At 55.6% G+C, this 12,840-nt stretch overlaps 1 protein-coding gene across 2 annotated transcripts; it reads right to left on the bottom strand.

Annotated features, from left to right (window-relative positions):
• Positions 1–259: 259 nt before the first annotated feature.
• On the bottom strand, positions 260–12,033 carry RASAL3 (RAS protein activator like 3). Of its 2 annotated transcripts, none has more exons than XM_032626335.1 (18): positions 11,653–12,033; positions 11,188–11,522; positions 8,641–8,771; positions 8,398–8,476; positions 8,234–8,295; positions 7,800–7,870; positions 7,124–7,250; positions 6,940–7,038; positions 5,940–6,581; positions 5,461–5,605; positions 5,063–5,207; positions 3,956–4,192; positions 3,667–3,868; positions 3,441–3,559; positions 2,126–2,516; positions 1,684–1,841; positions 1,097–1,160; positions 260–983 (listed from the first exon to the last, which is right to left on the bottom strand). In XM_032626335.1, the coding sequence occupies exons 2-18, from the start codon at positions 11,507–11,509 to the stop codon at positions 840–842; spliced, it is 3,138 nt and encodes a 1,045-aa protein (XP_032482226.1). In that variant the 5' UTR covers positions 11,510–11,522; positions 11,653–12,033; the 3' UTR covers positions 260–839. The 2 variants fall into 2 exon arrangements, with proteins under 2 accessions (XP_032482226.1, XP_032482227.1); XM_032626336.1 differs by having other exon boundaries at positions 673–983; positions 5,940–6,482; positions 11,653–12,030.
• Positions 12,034–12,840: the final 807 nt, after the last annotated feature.

Genomic DNA, 12,840 nt, shown 5'->3' with positions numbered 1-12,840 from the left:
CATGCAATACATATAACCACTTAATTAATTCAAATGTTTATTTCCTATTACCATCCAGACCTTCTCTAGGCAGACATACCCATCCCAGCTAACCACGTACTCAACTAATCACCTACCAGGGCAAACATCCAGCAAATGCTAACCTATTCATCTGCCTTTTGTCCTACCCACCCTATCCCTCACCCATCCACCCACCCATTATTCAAATGCCCACTCATTTTCCCAGTGACCACTCGCAGAGCTTAACCATCTCCACACCTACCCACCCCTTCCTTCATTTGCCTCCCAGACCCACGCCCTCACTGCATGAGGGAGCTGGTGTGGGATTTGGGGTCCTAGGGAGATGCTCTCGTCTGGGACCTGGGAATTAGTAGAGGTGGGATCTGGGCTTCACTGAGAAGCAAGTGCTGCCCCTAACAATGACAAATGCCTTTTACTGAACACTTTAAACTATGGGTCTTCTACTGTGTAAGGGACTTTAGATCCATTTTACAAATGAGGAAATCAAGGCTCTGAGAGAGTGAGGGCCTAAGGTCACACAGCTGGTGAGACTCTCCCTATATCACTCCCCTCCCCTGAGACCTCCAATTAGGGGAGAGTTTGGGAGAGCTGAATGGGGGGGGAGGTTGCTTTCTGATTGGCAACACTTAGGCGCAAAAAAAACCCATCAATTTTTTACTGAAATCAAGATTTTACTGGGCAACCTGATAGTGCCAGACTGGTTGGCACCTACAGCTCCACTCCTTACTGCAGGCCACGTGGGTTTGAGGCAGGGGTTGGAAAGGCCCCTAAGACCGCTTTCTCTCTGCTCCCAGAACACGTAGGGCCGAGTGCGCAGCTCAAGTGGTGTCTCCGTTGATGCAGGGTGCTTTGAGGGGCAGGGGCTGGCTCTGGGACCCCGATGTCCTGGGAAGAAGCTGCAGGCTCTGAATGGTCTCCCTCACCTGGGCCTGAGTACTCTCTATCTCGGCCAGGCGGCACTCCTGGGGAGGCAGCGGCAGTGGGGCAGTGGACTCAGAGCCGGGGGAGGGTTGCACCCAACTCTTGTTCCCTTACCCAGCCCAGATATGCCCCAGGGCTCGGGCAGGGGTCTCACCAGACTTTTCAGCCTGTGGCCCTCATTGGTTGGAGGATCGCGCTCTGGATCCAACTTCGCGGTCCTGTGGGGATCAGGCGCAAAGGGAAAGAGTCAGAGGCTGAGGAACATCCCTCTCGCTCTTGGTAGGAGAGTCAGGGGCTCGGGGGCGAAGCTTGGAATGGAGGCGGGGTTTATCCAGGCTGGGGGGTGGGGCCTAGATCAGTCTGAAGAAGGGGCTGCTGAATTAGAGCCTGGACCGTAATATGATGAAAGGACAAACCAACCAACCGTTGGAGGCGGGTCTTGGCTAGTCCTGAGTTGGGTCACGAGAGGGATGGGGGAATGCCCAGACTAAGAGATAGTGGGTCTGTCCCAATCTGTGTGGGAGAAGCTGACTGAGGGACTGGACGAAAGGCCCTCCCAGGGATTTGGGGCTGGTGGAGCTCAAGAGGCGGGTCTTAGGTGTGTTGGGGCGGGTCTTGCAGAGGGGGCGTGGCCGTGACAGACATGATTTGGGTGGGACTGACTGGGAGGCGGGGCCTGAGCCGATCTCTTTAATAGAAAGCCCACCTGGGGGCGGAGCTAGTGGGGAGTGCGGGGCTTACCCTTCTCGGAGCCTGGTAGCCAGGTTCTGAAGCTGGCTCCGAAGCTGCTCCTGCTGCTCGCTCAACGCCCGGATGTGGGTGCCGAGTGACTCCACGAGGCCGGACAGCGCCTTCTGATCCTGGCGCAGGGCGGCCACCTCGCACCGCAGCTCCGTCATCTGTGGGGAGGGAGCAGCTGTAACCTGAGCCATCGTCCCGCCTCTTCTCCCCAAGGACCCTGACCTCCCTGTACCCTGTGCTCTGCCTCCTCACCGCCCTGCCTATTGGGGAACGATGCCCTAATTGTACAGAAGAGGAAACTGAGGCTCAGAGAGGGTTGGGTTATGCCTGGGTCACACAGCACAGCAAGCTCGGTATTTGAACCGAGACCTGCCCATCTTTCAGTCTTTTTCCAATCCTGTCTCCCCACTCTGTGTGCGGGCGGACCTGGGCTGTACCTCACCTTGCCCATGGGTCGGTGGGTGCCCAGCGTTTGGTCTCTGTCCCGTGGCTGGTCCAGCTGGCGCTGCCAGGGAACCGACGGCTTCCGAGGCAGCGATGCTGAGGTTCCGGTCCAGGGCCGGCCGCGGGGCACGGGTCCCGTGCGTAGGGAGCCTTTGGGTCGCGGCCGCGGCCCTGCAGACGGGCGGTGGCGAGCCGGGCGGCCAGCCGGGACGCTCTGCGTGCGCTGCACCGGCCGAGGCTGCCGCGGGGGCTGCTCCTCGTCCGGCCGTGGCCGGGCCCAACTACCTGCGCCGTGAACGCTGCGCAGGGACTGGCTCTTGGAGATGAGAGGGGTGTGCTTGGGGAGGTCTCGGGGGGCCAGAAAGCCAGGCTTCTCTCCTGCAGAGATGCTGGGGGTGGGATGGGGGAGCTCAGACGCTCCACCGGTTCCTGAGCAGACTGCATCTCTACCTCTGACCAGAAATAACCCCGCCCCTGATCTTTTACTTCTGTGTGACCCTATTGCTGAAGGGATCACATTTTGACTTCTGATCCTGTCCTGGACTTCTGACAATACTGTCCCTTCTATGACCTTTGACACAACGTCAATCTAACCTCTGATTTCTTTCTAGCGTTGTCCCTGGACTCTGACACAGTGTTACCCTTGGCTTGAGCCTCTCTGTAACCTCTGCTTCCAGTTTGCCTGAGCTTGGCCTCTGCTCACAACTGTACCCTCTTCCTTCCCAATCTGACTCCATCTTGTTCCCAGTCTCTGACCTTAAACTCACCCTGTCTCAGCCTCCTGAAAGAACATAGTCCCTGACTTCTGACCTCCAAAATGACTCTGTCCATAACCCTTGACCCCATCTGACCCTGGGCCCGACCTGTTTGCAATATGAACCTGTCCCTGACCCTTGATGATGTGTCTCAACATCCTTCTGACCCACTCTGACCCCTGATTTGACCCTATCCACAACCTCTCACTGAAACCTGCCCCTCATTGCTGACCACAATGTCACTTTCTCTCTGACCCCAGATGTGACCTCTCCCTGATCTCTGCAATGCTTAATCCCCACCTCAGATTCCAATCTGACCCTGTGCCCGCCCTCTGACTGTACTGTGAGCCTCTTCCTGACCCCGAGATGATCCTGTCTCCAGCCTCTGACCTCCATCCTACACTGCTTCTGACACTGACCCCAACGTGACCCTGTTGTCTCTGACCCCTGACATGATCCTGTCTTCATCTCTGACCACAGTTTGACCCTGTGATGCCTTTGGCCCTTCCCCTGCTCCTACCCGTCAGAACTGGATCAGACTTGAGGCAGGTAGGTTACCTGGAATGGACCTGGGCTGGAGGTGGTGCAAGACGCATTGGCACAGACACAGGTACAGGTCGGCCCTCCTCGATGGCACTCAGGATGGTGGGCAGTGGTTCCAGGCTGTCACGGGTTGCCTGGTAAAGCAATGCAGGGAGGATGCTGAGCAAGCTCTCCAGGACCAGAGGCTCCCTACTCTCTTGCCTCCCTACCTCATATTCTGGGCTTTGGGCTCAGGCCACACCTGGTCAAGTTCAGCAAAGATGGTACAAAGCTGGGCATGCAGGACTGCCAGCTGGAGGGCCAGGTCACTGCTGCCCTGGTAACCACTGGGTGCTGTGTGCACATCCACCATGGCCACCTGGTCCAGGAAGCGTTGCATGGCAGGTCCATGATCCTCCAGGAAGCTATTCATGAAGCTCATGTAGGCCTCCTTCTCACCAAACCTAGATCAAGGCCCAACTGGGTGGGTCAGGTCAGGCATCTGCTACCCCCACGGCCCCAGCATGGCCTCCCAGCCTCCCAGGACTCACGGAGCATGGTTGGCGAGGTTCTGGATGACCTTGGCGATCAGCGTGAGGGTGCGGGCTGGGCCAGGTGCCGGGTGCTCTGGCGCTAGGCCAAAGAGGCTGGGTGAAAGAATGGCAGGACACAGGAGCCGCAGGAAGAGAGAGGCACACACTAGGCGGTACCCCAGTGCCTCAGAGCCACGTGCCTTGCATGCTTCTCGCCAGCCTGAGAACACAGTGCCCAGCTCTGCTGGGAACCAGCTGGGGCAGAAAAGACAATGGTCAGAGTGGGAGGATATGGGCATAAAGTTCATGGATGATCAAAGTGCTACGGTCAGGTGTCAGGAGACACCGGCATTCTGGGTCAGGATTGAAGACATTGGGGATAATGATGCTTGGGGTTATAGGTCCATTTAGGGTCAGGGTTTGTTTGTGGTGTAGTTATCGTGGTGACTTCTGGAGTCAGTGATCTTAGATTTGGGGGTACAGGTTCACATGAGGATGGAGGCCATGAGCTTGGGGTGTAGCTATGACTGGACATGAAATTGGGGTGCCAGACATGATATGAAATAGGATGGGATTGGGGTTACAGGGTCACCTAGGTTCAGAAATCATGAGATTGATATCCTAGATGGCATGGGATTAGGCATACAGGTTAACCTAGGGTCAGAGGTCAAGGAATTAGAATCTTAGGAATCCCAGTTACATGGGATTTGGGACACAGTGTTACTTAAGGTCAGGGATCATGGAATTGGGGGTATGCCATTACTGGAGTCAGAGGTCATAGGAGTGAGATCCTATGTTAATTGGGGTCAGGTGGCATGGAATTAGGGTATGGGGTCACCTGTAGTTTAGAAGACAAAGAATTTGGTCCCAGGTTACTTGGGGTTAGGTAGCATGATATTGGGAATGGGTTGCCAAATTTAGCAAATAAAACTTTAGGATCAACAGTTAAACCTGAATTTCAGATTTTAAAAATGAACACTTTTTTTAGTGTAAGCATGTCCCAAATATGGTATCACATTTAACTGGGCATCCTGTATTTTATCTGGAAACCCTAATCGGGAGTCAGGGTTAGCACAGTGGCTAAGAGGCAGGGTTAGGCTCGGGTTCTGGGGCCCTGATTCTCACTCGTAAGAGTGGATGATGCTCTCAAAGACCTCCTTGCAGCTGTTTCGCAGTCTGATCTGGTGCTGGGGCAGCTCTGAGGCCGGGCACTTGCTGGGGTTCACCTCACAGTCCTCAGTGGAGGCACAGAGACGCCGCACGACCTGTCCTGCAGTCCAGCACAGCCAGAGAGGGGCCAGCCCGTGACCACCACAACCCACAGCACCCAGCCTCCAGTTCTATCTCCAAATTACTCTGGAGGCACCTAAAATCTTGGGGAACCCCTGATTCCTTCTAGGATCTGAGCATCCCCAGGGCACCACCCGCTACCAGAATCCAAGTTACTCAAGGATTCTCAGATCTCCCCTGGGGTGTCCTAGCCGGCTCAGCTAGGCCTCTGACCCCTGCCCCACTCTGCTTACCCAGTGTCTTTTGGAGGTAATCCTGTGCTACCAGCTTCATGTACTCATCGATGGCCTTGGTGGCCAATGTGTTTTCCCGGAACAGAAGAGCCTCACGGCCTCCACTGCGTGCCAGCTCCGCGGTGCCCAGGTCTGTCACCAGTGCCTGGGCATAGTGCGGTTACAATGCGTTGGGCGCAGACTGAGTCAGGGGGAATCCCTGCCCTTGGTGGGTCCCTCACCCCTGGGGCACAGGCCCACTCCTCATAGCTGCTGCCCAGGCCCAGCCCTCGCTGCTGGGGCTCTTAACAGGCCGGAACCTCCACCCCTCCAAGCGCAAACTTGGGCCTCGCAGTGCAGAGGCTCAGCTCAGACCCCGCCCCTCAAGCTGCCCAGCCCCTCGAAAGTGCCACTCTGGTATTGTCCCCACCAACTCCCCCCTGGAGCGCGCGATCGGTCAGCCCCTGGTCACCCGGGTTCGTCCCGTCGCAGCGCCGCACCTGAGCCCGGCCGGTGGCCCGCAGCACGCGCACCATGGCAGCCGCCAGCTCTTCCTTGGCCTGAGCGGACAGCGCGAGCTCGAGCGCCCCGCAGAGGCGCGCGTAGTGGAAAGTGAGGAACTCAGCCAGCTCCTTGTAGCGTTCAGAGGGCAGCACGCGCAGGCGCCGCGCCCGGATTCGTGCCCGCAGCGCCGCGCCCGCTGGCGCCCCGAGAAGCGGGAACCAGCGCTCCAGGCCCGCGGCGGGCGCGCGGGGGACGCCTAACTCTTCCAGCGCCAAGGCCACGCGGCCCAGCACCGCGTTCCCCGGGCCCGCTCCGCGTAGCCGCAACGACAGGCGACGCGCGGGCGGCAGCGCCTCAAAGTGGAAGCGTTCCGCCCAGAAGAGCTGGCCCGGGCCAGCCCTCGGAGTTGTGCGAGCCAGCAGCGCGCCGTCCAGCCACAGCTCCGCGCGCACTCCCGGCGCCCCCGCCGCCGCCCGGGGCAGCCCCTTCACTTCGTGCACCCACACGCTCAGCCACGTCTCTTCCCGCTCAATGTTGTCCTGCGGACCGGAGTAGGGGCGGGAGCGTGGCGTCTGTGCTCCACATCGGGCACCAGAGGTGAAGAACGGGGCCCGTGCTCCCAGGGGGTCGCTGGGCCCTTGGGGGAAGACAGTGAGGCCACGGGGGTGCCCAAGATGGCTATGCGGAAACCCTCTAGCTTTTCTGGGCTCTCCCGGAGAGATCAGGGCTCTAGGGTATGGAGGAGTAGCCGCGGGGTGGGGACTTGGAGACTGCCTGGGGTGCAAATAGGGCTCGGATTGAATACAATCCGAGCTGTGCAAGGGGCTGGTAATAGATGCAAGTGGGGGGGAGGATCTCGGAGTGGCTGCAAAAGTGTAGGGGGGCAGGTGTGTCCAAGGGGCAAGGTTTTGGGGCGAGTGGGATTTGGGGTGGGTGGAAGGGGCGGGGCCCGGGCTGTGGGAGGGGTCTCCAGGTCCGACCTTGCGCACTACCGACCTGACTAGGCTGGAAGTGGCGACGAATGTCCTCTATCCAGCGGTCTCTCTCAGCAGCGGAGCGACAGGAGAAGCAGCGGCTCCCGCCCGCCCACGTTACCTGTTGAGGAGAGGCATCCAGCGTGCGGTTGAGACCAAGGGTGGAGCCAAAGGGTCAGGCGAGGCGGAGAGTTGCCTGCACGTACCTGGAAGCAGTGGGGCTCCTCCAGGAGGCTGGGGTGCAGTGGCCAGACCCGCACGTCCCGCTCGGCGCCCAGGTCCAGTTCCGAAAGCTTGGCCAGCGATTCCCGAGAGCCCAGAGCACTGGGGGGTCTGGTGAAGGCGCACATGAACAAGCTGTCATTCCTACCCACTACCCCTCCCCCACCCCAACTACCCCTTACAGCCTGAAGGGTGGAAGTCAGGAGGGACTTGAACCTAAATTGGACTTGAATCCTCCTTTTGACACTTAATTCACTGTCTGAACTCCAGTCACACTGGCCTTGTTTTTGTCACTTCATCCGTCCTCTTGACCTTTGCACTTGCTGTTCCCTCTGCCTGGAATGCTTTTCCTGACCCTTTCGGCCTAGTTAACTTCCATCTGTCCTTCAGATCTCAGCTCAAGTGTCCCTTCCCTGACACTCCCAGACCAAGGTGTTGACTCAGCTGCAGTTGTAGAGTTATTGTGTCAGACTCTGCCCCCACCATTCAACAGAGGGCTGGCTCAATGCTAAGGGTCTTTCGGTGGCCCCAGCATTGCCCAACATGGGGCAGGACACAGAGGGCCACAGGGGATATTTGGTGAAAGTCAGAATTATAGGCAGGAGGAGGGGGAGGGGCAATGTTGAATCCCAGCCCCTCCAGCTCCTCAGAGACCCTTACCCATCCTGGGAAGCATTGGCTCCTAGCTCCGATTTGGCCTTTTTCTTCTCTTTCAGCCGCTTGAGCAGCCCCTGTGGGGAGGGGGATGTCAGCTGGGCAGAACCCTGTGTTCCCTCCTCAGCTCCCTTCCCCCCAGGGTGTCCTGGAAGATCTGTTGGTCTCGAGGGATCACAACCTCAGGCTATATTAGCAGGAATATTAAAGGCAATCAACAGCTCCCATTTCTAAAGCACCAATCATATGCTTTCCTACATTCTCTATGGACTTTTCATAAACAGCCCCAAGAAGGAGCTTCTCTTTCTGGCTCCGTTTGACAGATATGGACACTATGATCCTGAGAGGGTCAGTGACCTGCCTAAGATCACCCAGGAAGAGTCCCCCTTTCACCTCTGAAGGTCAGAAAGTCTTTGCTCTCCCCTCCACCCCCCACTTACCCGAATGTTGTGGACCTCGTTGGGGCCAGCAGCCTCTGGCTCGGTCTTTCCAGAGATCCGATCTGTGGGTGGTCAGGGGTGGAAGGTTGGGGGGTGGGATCATCGTGGATTCTGCCCCACCTTGAGAGGCTCCCAAATCCCCAGCCCCCATCTCTCAAGCTTACCTGGATCCCTGAGGTTCCCCAAGGCCACCTGGATGCTGCCCTCGGAACTAGCGCTCCCCATACGGGGCCTGCAAGGACGCTGTCCCCCCAAAAGAGTGGGTGGTCAGAAAGGAGAGGCAGGCAGACAGACAGAGGGAGAGGCAGACGCCTTTCTGTTATGCCCCCTCATCCCCTGCCGTTACCACTGTTCTGTCTCTCTTCCTTCCTCTCCTTCCCTCCCCTTGCCCAGGTGCCCCCTCTTACCTCCTCCTCACCCCCAAGCAGCACCAGCCTCCCATCAAATAGGGTGAAGGCCCCGATGTTCCAGATGGGCACGTCGGGTGGGGGGGCCTCTGGGATCTGTGGGGCAGGGGGCTCCAGCTTCGGCTCAGGCTCTGGGTAGAGGAGGAGGTGCTGGGGATGTGGGAGTCCTTTCTCCCTCAGAACAACCTCTCCACTCACCAAGGCTCATCAGGGGTTCCCTCCTAAGTGCCCCCTCTTCCCAACCCACCCAGCAGCCATGTCAGGTGTTGGACAAGCCTCCACCCCTCTCCGGGCCTTGTCTCCACTAACCATGGCTGGTGATGGGTGGTGGACACAGCCCCACCGACTATGTGCCCCGCGTACTGTGTTTACTGCTTCACACACCTCTCATTTAATCCTCCAAAAGCCATTCGATGGGCTATTATAACACCCATTTTACCAAGGAGGAAACTGAAAACACATAGAAATTGGATGACTTGCCCAGGGTCACACAGCTTGTGAGTCCCTGAGCTGGGCTTCGGATACAAGCATTCTTCTCTCTCTCTCTTTTTTAATTGACTTAGTACCATCTTTACACAAATCGAACATACACGCAAACGCATCAACAACTATGGAACTGTATCTATTAAACTTTGATAAGACAACACAAAAGAACTAACAAATAGCTAAGATGTTGCTGAATTGAAAGCATTTCCAATGAAATTTTAATTTTAAGAGGTCCATATTTACATAGTATGTTAAATGCTTCTGCATCTCATTTTAAATGCATGATAAATAAAGAACAAAGGCAAAGGTCGCAACAGATCTTCCGGGAGGGTTCAGCCTTGTGGTGGTCTGATCTCACTGCGAGAAATGCACTGAAAATGGAAATAACATTACTTGCTAATTTTCCTTCTTTCCTTTTCATAGTTTCCTTCAAGGAAACTAAGCCTTTGTTCCAGGGCCTGGCTGGCACTAACAGAGCCCATACTCAAGGGTCGTGTACATACAAGCATCCTTCTCTTAAGCAAGACAGTGGGCAGGTCCAAGAGGTTCAAAAACAGGACAGCAGCCTTGGTTCCTTACATAAATAACAAGTCTAAAGGGAAAAGTGTTCAAAGTTTGAGAAAGGAACAGAAGAAGGGCAGGGTTGGGAGAGGTGCAGTAGGAAGGCCTCCCAGAGAGAGTAAGTTTACAATGGGTCTTTTTTTTTTTTTTTCTCTAATTTCTTGGCCATGCTGCGTGGCATGTGGGATCTTAGTTCCCCAACTAGGGATAGAACCTGAGCCCCCTGCAGTGGAAGCGTGGAGTCTTAACCACTGGACCACCAGGGAAGTCCCCTGCAATGGGTCTTGAATAACAGATTGGGTTTTGACAAAGATGAAGGAGATCGTGGCATGAATGGCTTGAGCAAAGCCTGGGAGGTGGCACATGGCCTGGCCCAGGGAAATAAAGGGAGGGGTGAGAAGGGCTTGGAGGGCTTGGAGGCTGGAGGGGAAGGTTCAGGAAGAGACTAGTGCAGGGCTTTGGGTGTCAGTTAGAAGAGCTGGGGTTTTATCCTGGAGGTATAAGGAGCCATGGGAGGTGTTTGAGTAGGGGAGGAGCAGGTCTGCTTGTTAGAGAGCTCTCACTGGATGCTATGGCGTGGGCAATACCTGATACCGTGGAGGGGGCTGAAGGGATGCCTCTGCAAAATGGGAATATGAATGATGAGGATCAGATGAGCTTCCGGGAATAGGAGGGCTGGATCAGGCCACCCAGATTACCTGTCTGTCCCATTGTTTTACCACCAGGGGAATAAATGATGATTCCCACTTGTTCACGGATCACATAAAATGTGCTGAGTCCTAGGCCAGCGTTACATTCATGAGCTCCAATTCTCATGATATCCTTTACTCTTCTAGATCCCTCTGTGTGACACTTAGCCCCATGTGTCATTTTCTTGTTTGTTTACTGTCTGTCACACCCACTACACTATGAGCTCCACAGGGCAGGCAGTCTCGTCTGTTTTGTTCACTGCTGTGTCCTCAGTGTCTAAATCAGGGCGGGCCTAGAACGCAGTAAATGCTCACAGACCTCTGTTTGAATGAATGAGTGAACGAATGAAATAATATATCCTTCAAGGCAGGAATCACGATTCCCATTTAACTTATGGGGAAGCTGAGGCTCAAGGAAGTGAAGAAACTAAGACACGGAGGCTGGAAGACAGGAGAGCAGGAGGCAGCAGAGATGGGTATCCAGGCAGGAGAGAATAAGCCTGGGCCACTGAATGTGAGGAGAGACCTACTGGGGCCAAGAGCCATTTGGCATCTGGACCGTGCTACCATCAGTCTATTCCCTGTCCCTTCCCAGGGCTGGACCCCCAGCTCACAGGTCCCTAGCCACTCCCACCATGCCCAGGCCCTGGGTAAGGGGGAGAGAGAGAAGAGGGCAGCCAGCCGGGCCCCAGCCACTTCCTGTCGGGCTTTTGCACTCCCCACAACTTCCTGTGTCTGTAAGGCTGATGCTCCGGAGGCAGACAAAACCCAAGCATCCGGGCCTCCCAGCCTGGGTGGGGGAGCCATGTACCTGAGATCTCTGGCTCTGGTTCTGACTCCAGCGGTGGGCTCTTATGCTTTCCCCAGAGGGTCTTGGATATTCGGAGGCGGCTCGAGCGCGACTCCTTGTGGGGCGCAGAGAGGACACGACGAAACAGCGAGCGAGGGGCCGGCTGGCTGCTGACTGTGGGCTCCTGGTGGCTCAGCGCCCTCCCCCATCCTGCAAGGCGGCCCCAGCGGGACCCTCCAGCCCCCTTCTCCCCACAACCTCCTGAGTGCCAGTGGTAGGAGGTTAGCGGCGATGGGGCTGCTGGCTGGGTTTGGGAGGCCAGGCTCGGCGAAGGTGGGTCCATGGCAGAGATTCTCCTGGGGGGATGATAGGGTGACAATTCTGCCCAGTGTCTGCCCACATGTTGTCTTCATCTTGGCCCCTTCCCTACTCTCAGCTCTGCCCCCAGGGAACCCCCTTGGGGGCCATATGCACTCCCTCTCTTACCTTGATTTCCTGACCAGCCCCAGAATCAGCAGCCGTCTGCACCCTGCCTGGCTTCCTCCCGCTGAACGCAACTCCACGTGACCCCGTCTGTCCCACCCCACCCCACAGCCAAGCTGGGAGGGCACAGTGGGGGCAGGATGCAAGAAGAGAGGAGGTGACAGAGCAGGACTCAGAATCTCTCACTGACCAGGAGGAAGCACATGCCCCTCTCTGAGCCTCAGTGGCCTCCTCTGCAAAACGGGCACATGCTGACTAAATGCTGGAACTCTCATCTACTGCTGGTCAGAGTGTAGACTGATTCATCCAAGTTGGAAAACTGTGGTGACCTATGAACATTGACCACACCCTTCTCCTCCGACCCAGCAGTTCCACTGCTAGGTGTACACCCAACAGACATGCCCACCAGCGCTATTCATAATAGCGCCAAATGGAAAACAGCCCAAGTGTGCATCTACTGTAGAATGAATAAATTGTGGTCTCTTTACACAGTGGGATATTATGTATCAATAAGAAGGATTGAACTCAGATGAATCGCAATGTTGAGCAAAAAAACCCAAAGAATGAAGAGTAAACACTGTGTGGTTCCATTTACATGAAGTTCCAAAGCAGGCAAAACTCTGTTTAACAATTCAGGATATTGGTTTCCTTTGGAAGGGCTAGAGACTGGGGAGGTGGGGAAGCACAACGGAGGCTTCTGGTAGCTGATCATGGCGGGTTTTTTTTTTTTTTTTTTTAAATTGAGGTGAAATTCACATAATAGAAATTTAACCTGTTCTATTTCTTGAGCTGGGTGTTGATTACATGGGTATGTTCTGTTGTGAAAATTCATTAACCACACATTTTGGTGCCCTTTCTTGTATCTCTATTATACCACAATAAGTATTTACTTGAAAAAAGAGGTGGCCAAATGCTGTCCTGAGTAATAAGTGAGATAACTCGAGAGTCAGTAGAATCCTGGCCCACTGGCCCCAGAGTGGGTTTGAGTGCCAGCTGGTCCTTCTCTCACTGTGTGACCTCAGGCAAGTGATTTCCTCTCTCAGAGCCTTGGTTTCCTGATTTGTACAAGGTGATAACATCAGTTTCAGAAGGCTTATAATGGGACACTTTGTTTATTCAGCAAATGTTTCCTGAATGCCTACTAAGTGCTGGGTACTGGAAAAGCTACAGGGAACAAAATAAACTTGGTTC

This window comes from Phocoena sinus, chromosome 3, assembly GCF_008692025.1.
Source record: "Phocoena sinus isolate mPhoSin1 chromosome 3, mPhoSin1.pri, whole genome shotgun sequence".
NCBI classification, from domain to species: domain Eukaryota; kingdom Metazoa; phylum Chordata; class Mammalia; order Artiodactyla; family Phocoenidae; genus Phocoena; species Phocoena sinus.
The sequence above is the reverse complement of the archived record's forward strand: the minus strand, read 5'-3'. Positions and strand labels throughout refer to the sequence as shown.

What these genes read in the sequence shown, in the direction of transcription:
- RASAL3 (XM_032626335.1), bottom strand. Translation starts at nt 11,509, where the DNA reads ATGGACCCACCTTCGCCGAGCCTGGCCTCCCAAACCCAGCCAGCAGCC. An exon ending in CCCACCGACCCATGGGCAAG is followed by an intron (nt 1,842 to 2,125) that starts GTGAGGTACAGC and finishes CCCTCCCCACAG; the next exon opens with ATGACGGAGCTGCGGTGCGA. An exon ending in GCTACCAGGCTCCGAGAAGG is followed by an intron (nt 1,161 to 1,683) that starts GTAAGCCCCGCA and finishes TGATCCCCACAG; the next exon opens with GACCGCGAAGTTGGATCCAG.